The sequence below is a fragment of the Desarmillaria tabescens genome (assembly GCF_030435595.1).
Source record: "Desarmillaria tabescens strain CCBAS 213 chromosome Unknown EV420scaffold_19, whole genome shotgun sequence".
Classification (NCBI taxonomy): Eukaryota; Fungi; Basidiomycota; class Agaricomycetes; order Agaricales; family Physalacriaceae; genus Desarmillaria; species Desarmillaria tabescens.
The window spans coordinates 210,129-231,213 of NW_026848318.1; the positions used below are offsets into that span (position 1 = coordinate 210,129).

At 46.2% G+C, this 21,085-nt stretch overlaps 8 protein-coding genes across 8 annotated transcripts; 5 read left to right on the forward strand and 3 right to left on the reverse strand.

Annotated features, from left to right (window-relative positions):
• Positions 1-831: 831 nt before the first annotated feature.
• On the forward strand, positions 832-1,655 carry EV420DRAFT_1643300 (PIN domain-like protein; the record flags this gene model as incomplete). The annotated part of the gene is made up of 5 exons (XM_060477481.1): positions 832-855; positions 905-1,008; positions 1,060-1,291; positions 1,355-1,470; positions 1,526-1,655. The coding sequence occupies 5 exons, from the start codon at positions 832-834 to the stop codon at positions 1,653-1,655; spliced, it is 606 nt and encodes a 201-aa protein (XP_060330235.1).
• A 78-nt stretch (positions 1,656-1,733) lies between these two features.
• EV420DRAFT_1683112 (uncharacterized protein) lies at positions 1,734-3,205 on the forward strand (the record flags this gene model as incomplete). Its single annotated transcript, XM_060479243.1, has 5 exons — positions 1,734-2,493; positions 2,552-2,593; positions 2,644-2,748; positions 2,799-3,053; positions 3,099-3,205. 5 exons carry the CDS (start codon positions 1,734-1,736, stop codon positions 3,203-3,205), a joined length of 1,269 nt encoding a protein of 422 aa, XP_060330236.1.
• Positions 3,206-3,392: 187 nt separating this feature from the next.
• Positions 3,393-4,968, forward strand: EV420DRAFT_1620828 (uncharacterized protein; the record flags this gene model as incomplete). The annotated part of the gene is made up of 6 exons (XM_060475618.1): positions 3,393-3,607; positions 3,810-4,017; positions 4,167-4,425; positions 4,475-4,638; positions 4,693-4,814; positions 4,848-4,968. 6 exons carry the CDS (start codon positions 3,393-3,395, stop codon positions 4,966-4,968), a joined length of 1,089 nt encoding a protein of 362 aa, XP_060330237.1.
• Positions 4,969-5,777: 809 nt separating this feature from the next.
• Positions 5,778-7,399, reverse strand: EV420DRAFT_1764467 (uncharacterized protein). Its single transcript, XM_060480780.1, has 7 exons — positions 7,359-7,399; positions 7,235-7,305; positions 7,023-7,186; positions 6,938-6,966; positions 6,578-6,866; positions 6,371-6,518; positions 5,778-6,328 (listed from the first exon to the last, which is right to left on the reverse strand). The coding sequence occupies exons 1-7, from the start codon at positions 7,387-7,389 to the stop codon at positions 6,161-6,163; spliced, it is 900 nt and encodes a 299-aa protein (XP_060330238.1). The 5' UTR covers positions 7,390-7,399; the 3' UTR covers positions 5,778-6,160.
• A 1,093-nt stretch (positions 7,400-8,492) lies between these two features.
• EV420DRAFT_1480127 (uncharacterized protein) lies at positions 8,493-9,764 on the forward strand (the record flags this gene model as incomplete). Its single annotated transcript, XM_060469647.1, has 5 exons — positions 8,493-8,509; positions 8,698-8,845; positions 8,900-8,959; positions 9,022-9,188; positions 9,233-9,764. The coding sequence occupies 5 exons, from the start codon at positions 8,493-8,495 to the stop codon at positions 9,762-9,764; spliced, it is 924 nt and encodes a 307-aa protein (XP_060330239.1).
• A 57-nt stretch (positions 9,765-9,821) lies between these two features.
• EV420DRAFT_1270884 (uncharacterized protein) lies at positions 9,822-10,728 on the reverse strand (the record flags this gene model as incomplete). Its single annotated transcript, XM_060467602.1, has 2 exons — positions 9,822-10,124; positions 10,180-10,728. 2 exons carry the CDS (start codon positions 10,726-10,728, stop codon positions 9,822-9,824), a joined length of 852 nt encoding a protein of 283 aa, XP_060330240.1.
• A 6,200-nt stretch (positions 10,729-16,928) lies between these two features.
• Positions 16,929-18,303, forward strand: EV420DRAFT_1545510 (uncharacterized protein). Its single transcript, XM_060473270.1, is given in 5 exon segments — positions 16,929-16,961; positions 16,977-16,980; positions 17,009-17,088; positions 17,142-17,516; positions 17,536-18,303. 3 exon segments carry the CDS (start codon positions 17,018-17,020, stop codon positions 17,807-17,809), a joined length of 720 nt encoding a protein of 239 aa, XP_060330241.1. The 5' UTR covers positions 16,929-16,961; positions 16,977-16,980; positions 17,009-17,017; the 3' UTR covers positions 17,810-18,303.
• A 741-nt stretch (positions 18,304-19,044) lies between these two features.
• On the reverse strand, positions 19,045-20,110 carry EV420DRAFT_1545511 (uncharacterized protein). Its single transcript, XM_060473271.1, has 7 exons — positions 20,045-20,110; positions 19,889-19,991; positions 19,792-19,834; positions 19,725-19,736; positions 19,584-19,672; positions 19,507-19,529; positions 19,045-19,451 (listed from the first exon to the last, which is right to left on the reverse strand). Exons 2-7 carry the CDS (start codon positions 19,978-19,980, stop codon positions 19,390-19,392), a joined length of 321 nt encoding a protein of 106 aa, XP_060330242.1. The 5' UTR covers positions 19,981-19,991; positions 20,045-20,110; the 3' UTR covers positions 19,045-19,389.
• Positions 20,111-21,085: the final 975 nt, after the last annotated feature.

The following is a 21,085-nucleotide window of genomic DNA, read 5'->3' on the forward strand; positions in this document are numbered from 1 at the left end:
GGTTGACATGGACGCCTGCCATCCTCCTGCAAGCAGCCGTAAAACCAGAGTATGTACCTCTTAAGGTTAGGGTTAGCCCGGAGTCCAGTTTTGGCCACCCTAGCTGGATTCGGCTCAGATGATGTAAGCCTTTTCGTTCTCTTATTGATACGGCCACCTAAGGTGGATGACATGGTGATTACTTGAGTATGCACTGCGCGACGCTGTCAGGTACGTCGCGCATAGTTGTTATTCTTACTACCAGTCCTTCTAAGTTACCCATATTATAGCTTGAGGGAGCGTTTGTGAATGCTCACCTCTGCTGCATGCACCCACCGTTTCATGGTGCAATGTTGACATGGAGCTTAGGTATGGCAGATATTAATTTCACACACTTGTCTACTGAACAAATTCAAACAGTTATTTCATTACATGAAACTTGTGGTTGTCCCTCTTTATTTCCCTCTCCACCAGTCATTCCTATTCCCGCACCTCCACTCTCTATGCTTACAACATTTTGGAGAGAAGACTGCTTTCATCATGCACTCCCTTGATATCATGTTGTAGTACTGTGCTGAAAGGCATAATTTCCTCTTTTTACACATTTGTATCTTTAATCACAATCATGAGATGCAGAAATCGCCAATGATTTCCTCGTGTCTTCTATATATGATTGTAGCAGCAACTGCGGTTGTCCAGGCTGATATCGTGTATGGTTACTACCAAAGTCGCACTCAATATTCCTGGATATCCTCGCAGACTTACTGCCGTCGCCACCAAGACTTGCGATCAATTGATCGTCATATGCCTGTGATTGTTGGGTGCCCCTATAGCATCTTACAGCTCGCCATCATGGGTGTAAAAGGTGGCTGGAGCGTATGTGTATTCACTTGTCTTGAGTATATTTTTCACTGATGCTCCACAGTTGTTGAAACCTGTAGAGACAGTATCACTCGTGGACTGGTCAACTTGCAAACTTTCTACTGGTTCACTTGATGAACTGGGACCATGCATAGGAGTTGATGCCAGGTATCAAGGATCCTCGCATAGATTTTCTTTGATGTGACTAATTCTTGTTAGTGGGTGGATGTTCGCAGCTCGGTATCACCAAGGGCAGATGAAAAATCCAGCGCAAGCTTCCCTTTTCAAGCGATTAGGATGCCTCTTTCATCTTCCTGTCCTGCCCATATTCGTATTCGATGGCCCTAAACATCCTGTAATCAAGCGTGGGAAGACAATCAACAAAACTACCGACTGGTTAGTAGCAGATCTCAAACGAATGCTCCAGGCATTTGGTTTCCCCTATTGGGATGTAAGTAGAATCCCTATTGTAACGCTTGTTTTTCTCTCTAATCTGTAATGTTTGGTCACATAGGCTCCGGGTGAAGCAGAGGCTGAATTGGCGATGCTTTCTAAAGCCGGTCGCATCGACGCAGTCATGTCAGAAGACTTTGACGCAATGTTGTTTGGGGCCCAATGTGTGATACGAATGTGAGCAACGTTTTTATGCTTTATTGATCCGCTCTTTCCTGAAACATCATCCCAGCAAAGATGAGAGTGACTCCAAATATATTATTGAGGTATACGAAAGCGGGACTCAGTTCTCCTCCCATGATTTAGTGATGATCGCATTGCTTGCAGGGGGTGATTACGATGTCGGTGAAATGCCTCTTTAAACAGTACCATTCTAACGCTTCTCTTGATAGAATGGAATTGAAGGGTGTGGCATCCAGACTGCCATCGAAATTACATGAATGGGTATTGGTCAACAGCTTTTGCAAGCCCTCGAAACCTCATCGATAAAAGACCACGCTACTATCACCGCAGCTTGGCATCAAGACTTCTGTGAATTGCTGATATCACAGGGAGCTGGCCGTCTCCGCTCTCTGGTGTCGTGGATTCCCATAGACTTCCCAAAAGCACCGGTCTTAACCCAATACATCATTCCATTGACCTCTCAGTCGAGAGACTTGCTTGAGTTCCCCGACATGCAGTTCCCATCTCAGCCAGATATCCCCAAACTGGCACAATTATGCAAGGAGCTTTTTATTTGGGGACATCCAATGGGTATTGTGCAGAACTTCAGCGACCACGTCTTTCCTGGCCTAGCCATACGGGAACTGATGCAAGATCTGTGTAAGCAACGGGGATTGATACCAGACAGCAACAACCAACTATCCCCTCATGCTGTGATTGCTAAAGCGTGTTCTATTCGCGCAAATCAGCGTGAACGCTCAGGGTCTGAGATCTTTATATCACTCATTATTCCTTACAAAATCGTCTCTTCTATTACTTCTTCGATTGACGGAAAATATGATACTGATGCATCCAGGGCCAAGTTTAAGCAGTGGCTGAATAAATCCACTGTCCGAGTATGGCTTTCTCGAGTGTTGACACTCCATGTACGACCAAGTATTTTGGACCACATCGAACGTCAGGCATCAGCAGCTGCCAAAAAGTGCCATATGCTGAAATCCCGTAATCAGGCTCAAGGTGCAAATCGAGTAGAAAACAGTACGCCACCAGTGTACCCCTGTCCTTGAACCCTTCTAATGGCTCGCGTGGATTCTAGTTGTCCGTCTTCTTGACATGGTCATCAGTGATGGCACACAAGGTATGCCTTGTATTTTTCATCCCTACTCTCCAGATCTGATATTAACACAGAGCTAATGCCGCCACCTCCGCAACCCAGAGCATTAACGGCAAGGGGCCAGTCCTACCCAACCTCTATTGACAATATAATTGGTGGAGGGAATATAAAGTTACCAAGTGAGAGCCACCGCCTAAGTCAATACACAGTCACTCAAAAATTGTTCTAGAAAATTTATCACGAGAATCTTCAGTTATTGAAATACCTAGTGACGAGGATAACAAGCCCAAGTCAATGCATAATCACCCAGAAATCCCTGTCGACAAAGGTTTACGGGATTCTTCGGTTATCGAGATATCTAGCGACGAGGATAACGAACCAAATTCAATGCATAAAAACCTGGAAACTGTTCTCGAAAAACATTCACGGGATTCTTCTTCGGTTGTCGAAATTTCTAGCGATGAGGATAACAAGAGAGTGACAGGTAAGACTTACTTCAATGCCAAATTTTTTCTAAAACATGCTCTAGAACCTGTGAAGAGGAAGCGCCAGAGGCGTACAGTATCCCCGAAATACCACATTGAGGAAAAGGGTGCAGTATTGGAGTTTTTCACTGATGACGAGGACAGTATTTAAACAGGGGCCACGCTCCTATCTTTCTTGTATATAAAGTGTACTGTTTCATAGACTTCTGCCATCGTCTCTCTTCCTGGAACTGCTTGTTATCTCTTCACGCAATATGACTCTGACTATCAATGAAGACATTGCTAATGCTAAAGGGATCCGCAAGGTCCTCAATAGCTCTCAAGCTGAATATCCTGCTATGGCCGAGATCATGGATGATATCGAGGGCGAGCAGGAGACTTGCCCCGATTCCTACAGCTATGATGGTGACGGCGACATTGACATCGACATTGACGTGAGCGCACACAATGAAGTTGATGAAGTACTTGCCACAATTCAAGGTGCATCGAAAGGTGTCAAGGAAGGCACTGACACTGCATATAGAGGGTATTGTCTCACTATTTCAGCACTATCGTTCTGACTGACTTTTGCTTTGCCAGGGTCATGAAGCAATTCAACGACTTTCTTGTTCAAGAGAACATAATTCCACCTGGCACTAATGTCTTTACTCAGAAGAGGCTCAACCCCAAAATCGACTACTACATCGTTGGATTTATCATGAGCAAGTTCGTTATTTTTATTTTTTAAGGTGATGCTGCTCTAACATTCCTTGTAGATGTGATGAATTCAACATGCACGGCATCGACAAAGACCCGAAAGACATACAAATGAGTTACTCATATGCACAAAAACTCCGGGCGGGCACAACGTATGGCTTTCGCAAAACTCGAGGACGTCTTCCCTGGAATCAGGATACTGCATCCGGCAATCCATCCATATCTGAACTCGTATCTTCCTATATGCTGAGTCTGCACAAACGCAAGGTAAACCGATGACGCTACCTAACCCTAATACGTTTCTGACAAAGGATTCAGATGGCTAAAGGCGAGGCACCGACAAGCGCTTGAGCAATTAGTCCGGTCAGTCTCCACTTACCTAAATGATACCATCTGCTCAATCTTTAGATTGTTAGGATATCCTGAGAAAGCTATACGAATTCAATCACCAGCCAGAGAACTGGGATAACTCTCAGCCATCTGCTGACAACTGGTGCGGAGGAAACATGCGTCGTCTTCTCCAGGCCGTATACCTTGTTGCATTCTCATGCTTGCTTTGTGTCGATGAGGTTCTTAATATTCAAGTGCATGATATTCGCTTCTACATTGATGAAGCAGACAATATGCATTGTGCATCCATATCGCTACCATTTCGTAAGACCAGTCAATTTGGCAGTGAGTTCATCTGCAATAGATCTTTTTTCCATGACTGACTTCGTTGAAGAGATACAGCCATTTGTCTTACGAATGCTTCTGGCCGATATGGCCCATCTTTGTCCTGTCCGAGCACTGGCAGAATGGATCAGTGCATCAGAAATTTTGCATGGATATCTGTTCCGAAAGATGGACAAGAGAGACCGGCCCATTGTTGTCAAGAACTCACCCATGGTATTTATCTCATCTACTTCACTGCTTTTACATGCTTATCCCTGATCTTGATAGACGCCAGAGGTATTTCTTGAACTCTTTCGCAACAATCTGTGGGACTTGCGCATCGCTCCATATGCTTATGGCACCCATTCTTTTCGTCGTGGTGGCTGTCAATGGCTATCAGTTGATCTTCGGTGGTCGCTCCAGCAAATCTGTGAGTGGGGCAGTTGGAGTAAGGAATTTACCCACCTAACTATTGTCAAGTATCTAATCTCTTGGAATGACAATCCGATGCTCCGCTGTGATGAATTCTTCAAGCTGGACCATCAGACAACCATTCAATGTTGAACATGCAGACGGACATGTCCATGTGCGTAGGGTAGCCAGCTGGTTACACAACACATACATCATATGTATCTTTCTTTCATTTTTTTGTGTTTATTTTACCTACTGTTCCTTTTCATCTCGACTCCCTTGTCTATCCTTTATGTTGCCCATTCCACTCATTCTATATCCTTGGACTTATATCGATGTGGACTTGAACTTTTATCTACTCAAACTCGAACTTTTATCCACCTGGACTTATATCTACCCAGCCCTGACCTAAGTAATTGTGATCAATATAGAGTGTTGTCATCTGCCATGGTACCAGCAAGCAGAATTCCCCTTGTTCCCTCTTCTCCCTCCCTCTTCTCCTGACTCGTTCTCCAGTTCTCTCTCTTATTATCCACCTCACCGACTTCGAGTGTTCCTGCAGTGATGGTTTATCCTGCCATCATACACATCCTCAATGTTTGTCGAGCTCGCTGTGGTTGTGACTCTCTTGTGATTGCCATAAGTTTCCTTTTTCGAGGATTTGTGCTCTGTCTCTAACAGTGATCATGATGAGGGCATACAGTGAGGAGCTCACTGGACGCCGTGGTGAGTCCATTCATTTCTCAACTTTTCTGTCTTGTTTCTAATGCTGCATAGGTTCATTGTACAGCCCTCAAACTTGCTGAGATACTGAGCATCAACATAGCACAAGAAGGCAAACGAACCGTTTCCCTTGGGTACCGTTCGTCTAACTTTAGAATTCTCTAGGCCTTACGAGTTGGTTGAAGCCCACATTGTATGGATATTAACCTAACTTCAATTCCGAGTCCTATGAATATAGGATACTCGGTTATTATCCAGGTGCTAAACCCCATGGGAAAATTCTATTTGTGGAATCAATCCATCACGGCATTTGCTGACTTGCCTCATTTCCGTGCCCTCTAGACTTTCATGGGAAACTATTCATGGTCGGCTTTCTCTGTCCTGGCATCTTCCCTCTCGCTACATCGCTTTATCGTTCATCTTGTGTTCCTTTTCTACTCCTCTTTTTCTTCTCTATTCCTCTCGTTGTGTTCGTTGTGTTATTTTCTTTTCTTTTATACAAAAAAATTGTTCGTGATCATCATTCCGGGTTATCTCGGTCATCGTTGTATTCAGCGTAAGTATCTAGTATTGGTTTCTCTTATCTTTCGTTGATTTATCAAACAGTTCTCTCTGCGCTACTTTACAGTTCCATCATCTTCTTATCTCTCTCATAATCATCCGATCTGTTTGTCTTTTTGGCCCTCACACCAACATCTTCCTCCTCCTCTTTGAATCCAATCTTCTGCTTTATCCTTATGACCATCTCTGATTGCGTGTTCATCGCGTTTCTGCATTCCACAGTTGCTTTCTGTTATTATCCCATGTCGTCCTTATATATTCCGTTACTCACCGTCGAGTTGTCGCTATTGACAAGGGCCAATGCCCTCAGTATCATCTTCATCCTCGCTGTACCCTCGTTTGTCCTCAAGAACACCATCGAGCATTGCGCTTCCACTATGTCTCCTACTCGGAATATCTGCAACTTCGCTGACACGTATCTGCTTTGCGAGCCATCGTCAGTCGCATATCCGGTCCGCACAGGACAAGAGAAAAATACAAAGATGACACGAATTCAAAGAACGCTTGCCTCTTTTTCCCTCTTTCGTCCATCACTCCTCTGTAGTATCGTACCTCGTTGTCTTCAGTGTGAATCCATTTTCGCTGCACTATCTTGGCAAGTATACCTGCAGGATCAACGTCGTTTGAAAAAGGTATGCCTTCCTCATCGTTCGTGGAGTTGCGCAGTCTAAAGTATCGGTTAGACAACTCTATAACGTCCAATCCTTTCATTGACATTGGCTTCCAGTGTTTGAGCTCTCCATCTCTGAACTCTCGTTCGCCCATGACTTGCATACTTCTGATTGCGTCCATTGCATCGTCAAAGCTTTTGCTGCTCAGTCCTACCAACTGCACTGACTCAAGAACCCGACCTTCTCCTTCTGTGCCCTAATCCGGCATGCCATCAGCGTTATTTGACCTTACATGTCATGGTTCAATCTCACCTCATCTCCTTTGCCACCGGCGGCAGGTCCATCGCGTATATGGCCCCTGTGATAGTGAATACCATTTCTTCCATCATTCCTTCGTCTTCGGACTGCTTGATGATCCTCCATACCCCCGCCTCGTTGTCTCTCTTGATGGATGCCGACTTAACGAATTCATTGTCCTAGCATACCTGGTTAGTACAGCTCTCATAGCAGTTGATGACACTTACCTTCAGTACTCTCGATAGGTGCATCCTGTCTTTTTCGACTCTCTCTTGTGTCAGCAATTCTATTATGTTTTCTGGCGTGATCTATGGTGAGTGACGTTGATTTGTTGAACTAATAATCGCTCACTCGCATCATCTTTGTTGTAGAATCTGTCCATTTTGTACTATATGCTGCAGAGGAATCGAGAGTTATTCAGAATGTGTTCAGAGTTGGTGGGGTTTGGCGTAAGGAGGGTGAGGGTGTGATGGACGGGTATGTAGCGTTCCTGTTCCCATTTCATCTCTGTATGACTGATATTATTGTCCCGTAAGCGTTGGGATTCTCTCCCCTCTCTCTATCCCCCTGGCTGCTACCCTCCCTATCATTGGTGCTTTCCATCACGGTCCTGCCGGATGTTTCCTTTGCAGTTATGATCTCGCCTCAGGCTCTCATGCTTGGTTGGATCTTCAGACACAATTGTCTTCTCCCTTGCCCCATCCATTGCAACTTGCTGAAAATGAAACACCCTGTCGCTGTCTGACTGCCTCATTCATGACCGTATGACATGTGCAGTGTACCTCATGAACAATCCCATTCGTGAATGCTACTGTATTTGCCCTGTATACTTATTTTTTTTTCATTTTTTTAACGTCCCATGTCTGTATGCGTTGATCATTTTCATTTCGGGTACATGATATTTATGTGTGACGCGTCTTCCTCTTCAAATCCGGACCCGACACGTCCTCTTTAGCAAAAAAAACCCTCTTCTTGCTTCTTTTTCTCCGTTGCTGGTTATCCTCTTCCTCTTTTCTTCATCGCTCGACCTTGTGGGCGTTGATCATTGCTTATCTGACCATGTGCATGTTCCTTCTACGCCTCCGTATCATGCGGGCACTGGGCTGTTCTGATTGATGTGCGTTGTGTTGATTTTCCTCTTCCGCCTTGTGCAATGTCCGCCTTTCTACCGCAGGCTTCTTCTTGGTTCTTATCAGCATCGAGCTCCATACTAACGAGGATCCCACCCTGTATCAGCTTGTAGGCATAGTATACTTTGGCAATAGTCATTTTACAGCCAGATCTGTTGACGCCAATAATATAGTATGGTTCAACGACGGTATGATACAGGGAAGACGCGCGTCGAGGGAAGGTCCTCTTGGGGGTATTAATATGCGATGAGATCCGAACAGCAAGGTACCAGATACTTTCATGTACGGACGTTACGACTAATAGGTATACTGAAGGGCTGACAAAAATAGGACTCGGAATTGCCACTCGGGTGAGATGGCCCTCACCCACTAGTGAGGTAAGTCGAGTTCACTCATTATTCGTTATTTGCATTAATGTTTAAGCCTTCAAGTTCAGCAGCCATTTAGTGTCGAGTGCAAGCACATATAATGGGCATAGCATAAGATAGTTTAGTATCTCAGCTTGTTCCCTTCTCGTCGCTAAAACACTGCTCACCATCCTAGGGTTTTTATTCTTCAAGTTACAGCACCCTTGCACTGTCAAGTACTGCGACCGTGTGGCACGTCACCCAGTGGTGCACTGTTGTTTCGCAAATACGCTCACTATGTGATGCCAACTGGAGAGTTGTTCGTGTTGAAAGGGTGTATATGAGTTACGGGGGTGCTAGGGTAAGCATCACCTGTTGTGTGTCCCGTTCGTTTGACTCACTTGTCTTGATTCAGGGATGCGGGTGGATAATAGTCGTGTTTGTACTCTTGTCAGGCGTGAAATGTATGGTTGAGGTAAGTTTACCAATCACATGTTCTGCTACATGATCCCCCAAGTGACTTTGGTCTTCGAATAGGCTAAAGACCTTGTCATGGTGCGATATTTCACATGGACAGGGCTCAGAGGCGTCGTTGTTGATGTGGGCATCATCGATGGTGGTGTCATATTGACACCAATGACAGGACATTCGCTGTCGCTCACATGGAAGCTGTTGATAACTCGAGAGGTACCATTGGCAGCATTGTGAGTGTTATGAAGAGCACTGTCGACTTGAATGTCGTGATGAGCATCATCAAAGTTGATGGTGATGGTGTGGGAGTGATCGTCGGTGTGGGAGGTGTCTTTTCTGGTGCTGTGGGTGCTGGAGCGGTTGCTGTCACCACTGGTGCAGGAAGAGCTGGCACATGTGTTGTCGTTATCGTCGTGGGCAGAGCTCTCGTGACTGTTCTCATGGGCAGGTGTACCATCAGTACTAACTTTGACAGAGGAACCATGATCGACATGGGCGTTGATGCAGATCTCGGTAGTAGATATTTCTTGTCGAGGGAAAACATACAGAGGACGATGAGCATGGAGAGAGGATGCAAGTCGGTTTCCCCAGATGGCAGACACATATTTGTAGGATTATACCGATTCTTCTATCTATGTGCTTACAACGGGCTCACTAGTGTATACACTGAAGCACAAGGCTACGTTGCCATGCATGGAGGGGAAGAATTGGAAGCTGGAGAGGTATTGGCCATCTTTGCAATTTCATTTCTGCTCAGCACTTCGTTTACCTTTGCTGCCATGGTCTTTACGTGCTCGTCAAATAGGTAGCTCTGATATGATGAGACAGTGCATTCCAAGAAATTATGTACAAATGTATTCAACAAGCTAGTCATCTTCATCATCATCCTCCTCTGATCCCAATCCCATCTTCTTCCTATACCGCCGTGCAATCTTTGAGTCACTTGTCATGGGAACCCATTTTTTATTCTTGTCATAGTAGCCAAACTCAGCTTCGAATCTGTTGCCATACTCCTGCCGCAATCTCTTTACTAAGTTCTCATCATTGGCCTTTCGTTCGTCCCGCAAGTGTTTCGAGATTCGGGAATAGGATAACCTTTGTCCCCGAGCATTGGAGTATCGGGTCCAAAAGGCTTCTGGTCCCAACGCTTGGTAACGCTCCATAAAAAACTGATATTGAAGAGTAAGTATGAAGGCATGGGCTTCGCAAAATGAAAGGACGTACCCGCCAATTGTTCCAAGCATTTTTCAATCTTTTCCATTCCTCCCCGGTCGTCCGATTATGCTTGTACAGTATTTTCCAGAATTTGATCGGAATCGCGCATCCTTGAATGGAGATCGGATAACTGCTGGGCGGGTTCCACTCTGAGCTTGCGTCATCCCAGCTGTTGATCAGCCGCTGGATATCTGATGCATAACGAAAGGGTTCTGTCGGCGGTACCTCACTCTGATCAAAGATGAGCTTGGTGCCATCTGCAAGTAGGAGTACGCATCGTTTGGAACCGCCGAACAAGCCATCAGAAGGGATTGACGTGGCCTCAGGTATAGGTGCCGAATCCAGTGAAGGCTGGGTAGGAGCAACGTATTCGGCTTGTGCTGGTTGGAAAACAGGGGATTCAAGTTGAGGCAAAAAGGGCTGAACGACTTGTTCCAATCGAGGAAGTTCGGGGTGCAGTATGGTAGGCGAATCCGGCCGATCCACTACATCGCAGGTGATGTCAGTAGACTCTGCTGTGAGGCCAAGACCAGCAGTATCGAAAGTGTCGAAGTCCATGGAGGAACGGGGAAATCCAAACAGCGAAGCAGACTCGATGGCAGCACCTGTTGAAGATGTATATTGACATGCTGCCAGGTGCGCTTCGACAATGGATGTGACGCGATGGGTAAAGAGCGGGTTTTCGAGGGGATCCTACACCATTGATATTTATCAGGATTCTAGAAGAACGAAATGAAGGAAAGGAAGTACCGAAGGTTGTGCAGCAAGAACCACACTGCTATGTCTGCGGTCAGGCAGATGCGTGTGGCGCAAAACCTGTTCGGCCATTTGGGAAATCTTTGCTAATAGACTGGTGCACTGAACGGAAAGCCCATGAGCTCTTGCACAAAATTGAATTAAAAACAAAACTCACCCATGGAATGATGCCACGAACGTCCACTTCTGTTCGGGTATCTTTGGATCGTTCCACACGAAAGGCTGGTTGAAATAGATTCGAAGTATCATTGGCCTGCAGAATACGAGCCTTTCGCTGGGTCGGCTTTCGGGCCCGGGACTTAGTAACACCACCACTCCTGACACCTTTGTGGGGAATACGAGCATGAGGGAGGAGGCTACAGAAAATGGATATTAAGTCAGAGTGGCGCACTGTACTATACAGACGTACGTTGCTTTCCATCTACCCATACCAGCCTTGCTAAAAGCCACAAGTCGGTCACGTCACACCGTTTTGCTGCCAGAACGAGGCAGATGATACCGTTCGCAGAGCTCCTTGAATTGGGGGAGTGTGTTTGAGCCAAAGGACCTGTGGTAGTGTCAAATTCAGATGACGATGATACCAGCGCACGAGCATAAAGAAAAAAACACGCACAGATCTATGTTCTCACACTGAAAATCACCATTCTCGTCTGGGAGAACATCCATGCAAGGAAATACATATATGTTCGTCTCCCGCTCCTCTACTGAAGGTACCGCTGCCATCAAAGGGCTTTCCTGTCGTGTAGCCTGTTCTGCTGGGACTGGGGATGGCGGCACGGGCATAGACTGAGATTGGGGGACCGGTGCGTGCTGCATTGCAATGTCCATATCCCGAGCCATACGTTCTCGTTTGACGCGAAATTTGAGCTTGACGAGGAGGACGAGGAGGGCTACGAAACCTAAAACACCGCTGACAACAGCAAGTAAGCGGCCGATTTGAGGTTTATCATAGGTTCTAGAGGAATGTCGTAGCTTAGTCACATCAAACAGAAGAACGGAACAGAAGAACGGGAATGGGCAACGGTGGGCGGGGACAGGGAGGGAGAAATGAATTAGAAAAAAAAGAAAAAAGTGGCGTCCCATAGACATGCATGGTATGGATGGGACAGGGCTGCTGGTCTGTCCAAAGCGAGATGGGGGTGGAGGGGAAGAAAAAGAGAGAGGGGGAGACCTGATCGGCCGCGCCCAAGTGAGACACGATGCACGATCGAGGATGAGAAACGGAGGCAGTTGGGGGAGCAGCCAAACATGAGAGATGCTTGAGGAGCGTCTCTCAGACACATTGATCTGGGAGTTGCCGGGGTGACGGAAACGTCATCATCCCGAGGGAAGCGCAAACTATGCGATGACCGTGTCATAGGGTAGCTTTCACAAAAAAATCATGGATGTCCCTGAGCCATTACTCACCCATCTCACCGCCGATCATCGCCCCGCATCGACTGTGCTTGATAATTCCCCTTCCTTCTTCCCAGCCACTTCCGGTCCTGCCAGTGTGAGAAAATGATCTGATACCGCTAGTTTATTGACCGAATTTCAGTCCAATGGATCTCAGCATTGAAATTTCTATTAGTATATTTTCTTAGTCCTGATTGTGAACTTGCCTTCCATTACGGTTCAAGACGATCAGTTGGTTTTCATTGATGCTGATCAGTCTGAGGAATCAGGGGTCGGCCCGGATCCTATCATCCAGCGCTTAAAAGCAAGGTTACAGCCCTATGGTGAACGCCATCAGCACACTTGATCGTATTATCTGCACCTTTTTTCTTCTATTCTATAGAGCGCGCGCACATCCAGGCCAGTGTTGTGTTTCGAAATAACTAGTACTACTAAACTTTGCGTCAATTTGTTTACCGAGTAAGCTAATCCTCACACAATAGTGACGCAGTGTGCATGCGGTGGGATCCTTCTTTACTGGAGGCGGTACTGATATTGAAAATTTGAATTGCCTGGTAACAGGAGGGACAGTACTGGTCGATGTTGGGGGCTATCATAGATATTAGCGTACTGACAACGGAAAGGTGGCTTGAGTTCTCGTACAATGCTGCTCTGGAAAACGGAGGCTAGAAAATGGAGGTTAAGAAGGTACTTGGGGCGACTAAATATAAACATACTATTGCCAACACGTCCGCAAACAAGTCGGTGGTTTGCATCGCGCAGAGTGGAAGAAACTGAACTTGCAGTTAGCTTCCTCGCATCGAATCTAGGAAGGGTGTTAAAATGCAAAGACAGAGATGGACACCGTCGTATAGCATTTATCGTATGATTTTTTCAGGCTAAGTAAACGGCGATTAGTAAATGCGGGTATGTGGGAATGTAGAGGGCGTATGAGGTTAACAGCATGACCGCATCTGAGGTAGACATTCCGAACACTGTTAGGACTAATGAGAATAGTAGATTCGGCGGCGAGGATTGTCTCACTGGCGACGGCGACACATGATGTAGTTGTGGATGGAGTGAAGATAAGAGGGGTAATGCGAAGTTGAGATATAGTTGAGAAGAGGATGGCAGAGATGGTTCCCTTTGAAGAGCCAATACCAATGACAAATTGATTTGTGGCAGTTGAGACCGCAGAACCAGACTTTTGTGTCAGAGATCAGCGTGTACGAAGATGGGAAGAGCGATAAATATATCAACGGAAGGAGGCTATTGAGTCAGAGGACATCTTTGCATGGCGAGAAGAATCTAACATTATAATTGCCGTTTGTCTAGGTAGAACGAGGGAAACACCAAAAATGGACACCGTTGCACCTGAAAAAGAATATCAATCCATTTGAGAGATACGAATATGGTTCCGATTTTTACTCGGGTTGACCTATATTTGCTAGTCGCGACATAGGAACAGAGCTATGCTGGGGGATCTAGACCTCTTTACCAAAGTTTGGCCCAGTAAATAGCTTTGAACAGAACTTGAAGAAGTCGCAACATTGAATAGCGCCGTCTGCAATGTAAAAAATGATACAACACCGCCTTTTCCCAGGAGCCTGTGCAGCATGATTTGATTAGTCGCATAGAAGATCAAGAGACGACGTAGATTGCGGACTTTTTAGTACAAACCTGCCATGAACTTATGAGCTGGTCATTGGTTTGAGGATGGACTTGGACTCACGAAAGTCTTATAATCTAATGCTCTTGCAGTGACGTTAGCTCACTGTAATAGTACCACCAGGCCTTTGAATGAAAATTCTGTGATGTGACATCAGATAGAGAAAACACGGATATACGGCAGTAAACAATTTTTCGAAAGAAGGTTCAGGAACGCGTGATGCGGGCTCACCCCCCCAACTGGCTACAGCTCGGCGCTTATCTCTAAGCCTGTCTGACGGTACCTGGTGCAGCTGTCGAGTACTTTCTTCGAGGCAGCCCAAAACTGTTACTAAGAGATGGCCGCCAACAGTGAGGCAATCGCAAAAATAGAAAGCCGGTAAGAGTGAAGCTACGCCAAGTTGTGTAGAAAAGTTTGCACTCCATGTGGGTGTCAGAAAGCGCCAATCATAGCCTGCCAAGGTCTATTGTTTCATGCCCCGAACATCGTCCGTGGCCGAGATCCAGACCGAGCACAGATGTATTAGATCGTACATCGAACTGGTGGATACACAACCCTGATACGAACGACGGGTAAGACTAGGAGATGGCGAACGCCCAAGTAATGAAAAACTTAAAAATAAGGCACTAACAGTGTTTGCGACTCGAACTGCGTGCGCGAGGAACAAGCATAAAATTGAGCAGTCTGCATGAGGCAGACTTTGATATCGGTGACGGACAAGTCGCAACAGATAGTAACCGATAGACAATACCGCCGATGCATTTTTCGCTGGCAGACTCCAGAGAATGATTGCTGGGCGAGTAGTCTGTTAACGTCTGAGGGGAAGTAAGCAGGCCTTGAGATAGCGCCCAACCGAGTATTGTGCAGAACAGCTATGCAGAAAAAAACCAGTTTGAAGAAGAGTTTTAGTGAAGAAATTCAAGTTTGGAAGAATTCAAAACGGTTCCGGGTACCTTCCGTACCTTCCGGAATCCTGAACCTGCCACGTGTGTTTACCTTGCCGGCATCCCCCGATGGACCGACTCTTGAAAGCTTCATCATTAATTCGATACACTGTGTTCTTCATTTCACTTGGGCTCGATGCCTAGGATTTGGATCTCCATGCATTGATATCGCCTTGTCTTTTCTTTCCTGGTCGACAGTCGCAGGCTCCTGTGCAAAGTTGGGCACTCAGAGGGCGTAGAGCAAGTTCGGTGCGTTACTTTTCGCTCTGCAGGACGGATATCAACGACAATATAGGCACTGTACTTAGGACGACCCGACGATATACCCATTGCCATATTTTGGCTTCGTTGGATGCCTCAGGTGTAGCGCGGTGACCTCGTAATGGCGCATACATGCGGGGCTTCGATACAGGAAAGAAAAAGGTCTGGTGCATAATAATTTTTCTCTCGCAGATGCCAATCCAATAAGACAAGGTGCAACAGTCTCTAGGAGCATATCATGCGCCTTGACGAGCTGAAACTAAGAACTTGGTCCTGGAATGCATTTCGCCACGCCGTTCTCACTGTGATTCGACATGGACGACAAGTCACCACCAAGTACTGTGTCTGTATCGTCTTTCAAGCCATTGTATCAGGAAATTTCTGCACGGCAGATGTCATTGTGTGATTTACATGCTGACGGTACGTCTACTCTGCGGTAGGTGCACATTCTGTCACTGGCTTATCTCGAATTGGTGAAATGCTGTTGCAGATACTCCAGTGTCTGAACCCCGAAATTTCATCATACCCACACCTCGCACCAAAAACCTTGGCGCCACCACCATCGTGAAGCGCGATGTTCATGCAAGACCTCTTCTGGTATCAATAAAAAGCTACTTCTTCGGGCCTGCACCCATGGGAACGATGGCTCTCCGACTCGCCTCTCGAGTGCAGTAATCGATTTTTTTCTTGCTCTCTTTCCCCGCCGGCACCTGTTTGTATCTATGAGCATAGCAAGATGAACGACGCATTGGCCCACCCAGCTTGGTGAATCAAAGAGAACTTTGTCGAGATAGAATTTGTCGTAGGGAGGGAACCGCGTTTAGCCGACACGATGATTTGAATGCACGAGCCGCGAGCCGCGATCACAACTTGAGTTTAGAGTTTAGAAAACCGGTATGCGGTCCCAATAAGGTAAGCTGTGCATTGCTTATCTCGTTTTTTTCTGGTCTCAATTTTTCACTTGCTGCAGACTCGAGCAAACAAATTGTGCACTTAGTTTAAATTTGGAATGGCCGGGAGCTGATCTCGCTTTTCTGGACTATCGCCTGATGGTCTAGATTGTTATATGAAGTCGGGTATTTAGAAGACCAGGGTGAATTAGGTGCGCTTCTTCTACTTCTACAGAGAACGATGAATATGACGGATAATACCAGGGCTACATTGGCGCAGCATGGACAAGTCAATTCGCCCTGCATTAGAAACTCGAAGCATTTAATCAACATGCCACACGATGCCACGTTGGAACCCTGTTCGATATTGTTGGCATGACACCAAGGATCATACACGATCCGACCGAATCTTCTCGCCTCGAAAATGTTGCACATATGCACTGTCAGGGTGTTAATAAGAATCCATCATGACATTCAGTGTGAAGTGGTGCGTCGTTTTGTCGTTGCAGACGGCGAATCTCATGACAAGATAGATCGTTGCGACCACCGAAGTCTCAGCAACAACAATGATTTGTTCCACCTCGCTTAGCCGTTTCAACAAGTACATACCCGCAAATTTGGTTCACGTCAGCTCTACTCCATCGTTTCTTTCTGCCTGGGCAGGAGCTAAACGGTCCTTACGCAACTTTTAATCGTGAAACGGGAGAGCAGTCGACCAACATGGATGCATATCATCTAGGCAACAAAAACTTGCGCTTTTCTCTTCCGCAGTCGTAGGCAACGTGGACGCGGATATCAAACGAATGACTATGATGTAAACATCCACATAAACTTCGTGGTAATGACAAAGACTGTACCTGCTGGTAGATTATTCATGCTAGCACTTAGTAAGCCTCGCCAGAACTTTTATGTATAAAATACAAACTAAATGATGTTCCCTGCACAGTTTCAGCATGATTACTCTTTACGACCTACCGTCCAAAGCAACCTATGCTCCGGGAACTATGATGACCTGGCGCACTAGGTACACATATTTCCCGCTGCAGGCGTGTTCTGAAACTAACGGTGCAATGTTAGGTACGCCCTAAACCTCAAAAATCTGCCCTACCAGACTGTCTACGTCGAGCTACCTGATATCGAAGCCCTCGCTAAAAGGATCGGCGCCGCCCCCACCAGCACGAAATCCAACGGTGTCTCTCATCTCTACACCATACCCATCATTCAAGATGATTCTACGGGTGCTGTCGTCTCCGACTCTGCCGCCATAGCAGCCTATCTCGATAAGACATACCCTTCCTCCGGGCCCGTGCTCTTACCTACCGGGACGATGACCCTACAGCTCGCTTTTGCCGATGCAGTCAGTGACGCCTTTGACCATCTCCGGTTGCCCCTCTTTTATTCGGACTTGGTGGTGAAGACGAACGCCCGGACGGCAATTTATATGAGAGAAAAGTTTTCTTTCGATTTCTAGTTTAGAGGCTCCGGAGGGCGAAGAGCGGAAGAGGTTGTGGGCGATTACGAAAGAGAAGCTGGCAAAGATGAACAAATGCTTCGAAGAGAGTGAGGGTGACTTTGTTATGGGGAGTGAACCGTGTTTTTCAGACACGGCGCTTTGCGGGTTTTTGTGGTTCATGAGGAGGGTGGTTGGAGAGGAGAGTGAAGAGTGGAAAGCCTTTGCTTCTTGGAATGAGGGAAGGTGGGCAAAGCACTTGGAGAATTTCAGGCCGTACGAAAAGATTTTGTAGGCAAGGACGTCCACGAACGAATACCAATGAGCTACACTTGCAGATTCTTTCTAGCGACTACCACGGTGTGATTTTTTCTCTGAGGTTGTTGCCAGTTGTTCTTCGAATCTCACGTCTAGTTTCATCCTCCTTGGAAGGATCGGTGTACCTCGAAACTTCCGTCGCGCACCTCGCTTTCCCTGGTGATATGCATGGCAAGGAAAGCTCATATTAGTGTGTCATATTCTCAACGAACATAGTCAAGAACATGACGAACTCCGACAAAATGGCTTTGCTGTTCAGATCTGGTGCGATATTGTGAAAAGCCATCCTCTTTGTAATGATTTGCACGCTCTGAACCTGGATTGGTCTCGTCTGCAGACAACTAAAGCTCCTCGCTTCCGGGAAATTAACACGAGAATTTCGGACTTTATGTATCTCCAGGCTCTTGCGCATTCAGTTGGCTTTTAGCATTGGTAGTGTCAGGTAGGTAGGGAGGTAACCACGTTAACCCTTGGCTACGGGCTTATTTATCTTCGGCACTACGCAGAGAAGTATGAATGGTAGCCGCCTTCGCAACTATAACCTTCAACTTATGATATAAAACTACCTGCAGGAACCAACGCTTAGTCCCCGCCGGTATTTAACGAGGGAAGTCAAACTGACGATAATGAAGGCAGAAGAATTTTAAACAAGAAAGTTAGGCGTCTCACGAAAGCGCCAATATCGTAGGCAGATCCAGGCTTCAATGAATGACTGAGCTTCAAGCTTCAAGTTGACGGACTTGCGATGTTCGGTGGTATCAGGTTACCGACGGTTGTTATTACTGTTACAGAATAACCGTCCCTCCAACTTCATCGATTGAAACTTCAGATCCTTGCATGGGATGGCCCACTGCGATCACGACGGTATTCCGAATTCGCATCTCTGTTTAGTTATTAAGTTCTTCGTGTTATATATACAAGAGTCCTTCTGTCGAGAATTGATGTTCGAGCGCTAGCTAAAGTTGTGATGTGTTGTGGCGCCGCCAAGACCTGTGCCCAGAACGCCGTTCCGGACTGTACGGCAACCGGCTATCATACTCCTTAAATAGGCATTGCAAAGACCATGTTTTCTCCTACGTTCGACTCTCGGTCTCTTCGAGCGTCGTGATGAAGTTGATTATTGACACTTATCCTCAAGTTCAACTTATCCTGAGTGGTTACAGTACTGACTCAAGTACTAATGGACTTAAACGTCTACTAACGCGTACTTTTGTAACCTATCCGAGTCTTAAGAAGCATACTCTGCCTCTTAGATTACCGTAGATCAGAAACGTAACAGTTCTTAGCCCGACTAGTTTGGCGTCGAGCAACCCTGAGGATATACCTCCGATCACTGGCTCGATTGATATCAATCGGGCACGTCGGGCAGGGTCCGCCCCTCCTTCGACCGGCCTTACTCGCCGCGCTCAGCTTGAAGCGGCCATCCACGACCAGTACACTTTTAGAAAGCATGCATGTCACTAGTACATGATGCTAATACATATGAATTCGTCGAGATAGACCAAGATCTGATTTTTTGCAGTCCTTTAGCTGTGGATGCATGCATACTAGTGAACATTAGTAACTCCGAGATTGCTGATGTGAACTGCACGTGGGACAACACGAATCGATGTGAGGAGCTATCGAGTATGTTAGCGAAAAAGAACGGAAACCTTGAAGTATTTCAAGTCGTACAGTACTGTTCAGGATAGCGATGGCTACAGGACGTAGGTTATCATCAAGTTAAAGTGCGACAAGCAGTTCGGACTTACTATTGCCAACAGGTACGAAGGCAAGCAGGGGCTTTGCAGCTCGCGGGATGGAAAAGACTGAACTTGCAGTTAGACTCCTCGCATCGAATCTAGAAAGGGTATCAAATGAGAAGAATTCAAAGTGCCTATACATTTCCGTACGTATATTTCAGGCTAAGTGGCAGAGATCAATACTGGAGGCGTATCTGTTATAATGTAAAGGAAATACAAGATTGACGGCATGGCCACATCGAATGTATACATTTCTGACTCTGTGAATGAGTTATTGAGAGAGTGGGTTATTATAATGATCAGTTGTAGCTCACTGGCGACGGCGGCACATCATAAAACAGTGGAAAGAGAATACAAAGGTGCAAAGGCGATGTTGTATGGCAAATAGGAAGTTGAAGGACATCATAGTCGACCGCCCTGTTTATAAGCTGGTAAGAGTCGGAGTGACTAACTTTCGTTGAGTAACTTACTCTGAAAAAGAGGGGAGAATTAGGGCCCGTTCGTGTGCATCCGGCTAGATCCGTTTCACAGCTAAACCGGCCGTCTAAGTCTGTTTAATTTAGATTTATCAGCATGTCACTCCTCTGTCACGTACATTCTGACCCCGATGCTGCGCTCCCTCTGCCCGCACGCCCGCTCACCATTCACAATGACAACAGCATTGCCAACAAGACCAGAAAATATAACACTCCTGTGAAATAAATTGAATACCAAGATAAATCAGCACAAATTTGCAAGAATACTGCCGCCGTTGTGTCTGTCAGTGAGCGGCACAAGCGGGACGGCGCTGGGACACCCTTCGGTGACGTCGGTGGCAGCATTGACGATCGCTTGACATCATTCGGACATCATCCGCATTCATCCGAATTATCCCGAGCTTGTGACGTCTGTGACCGATTCTCTTAACCGTACCAGAACCCCCTGGCTAAGTCTAAACGGGTGCACACGAACGGGCCCTTAACGTATTTCCGGTAAATAGATTAAACCAGAAAGCGTCTGACATACTGAATTTTTTACTGTTCTAATGCAGCAGGAGGCGCTTGACCTGTCGGAGTAATACTGTCAGAATTCGAGCTAGTTAGTCACTTCACGATGTCGCGAGTTGGCTATGAACGGCGCCGAATAACTCGAAGTTGGGGCCGTTTTACAGGTGGCTCGGTTTCAGCTGACAGCTTCCGAGGCAGGCAAACATAGCGAAGAGTCAAGATTCAAACATTGTGGGCGCAGCAAAGATGACCTACTGCAGCGATTCTAGATGCAATCAATAAAAAAACTTCATGCCTTGTTGATCATAAATGTAACCGATCATGAGTTTAAGGAATCATAGAAACATGGAATCAAAACTTACAAAGCTTTACTTTAGCATTATCGTGATGTGAGAACGGAAGCATTACAAATTGAACACTGGGACTTGAAAAGCTGCGTAGCTTTTCCAAGGTCATAGCCATATACCTCCGCGTTGATTTTTCAATGATAAGGTCGGAGTGTGTTCATCCCGAAGACCGAATTTA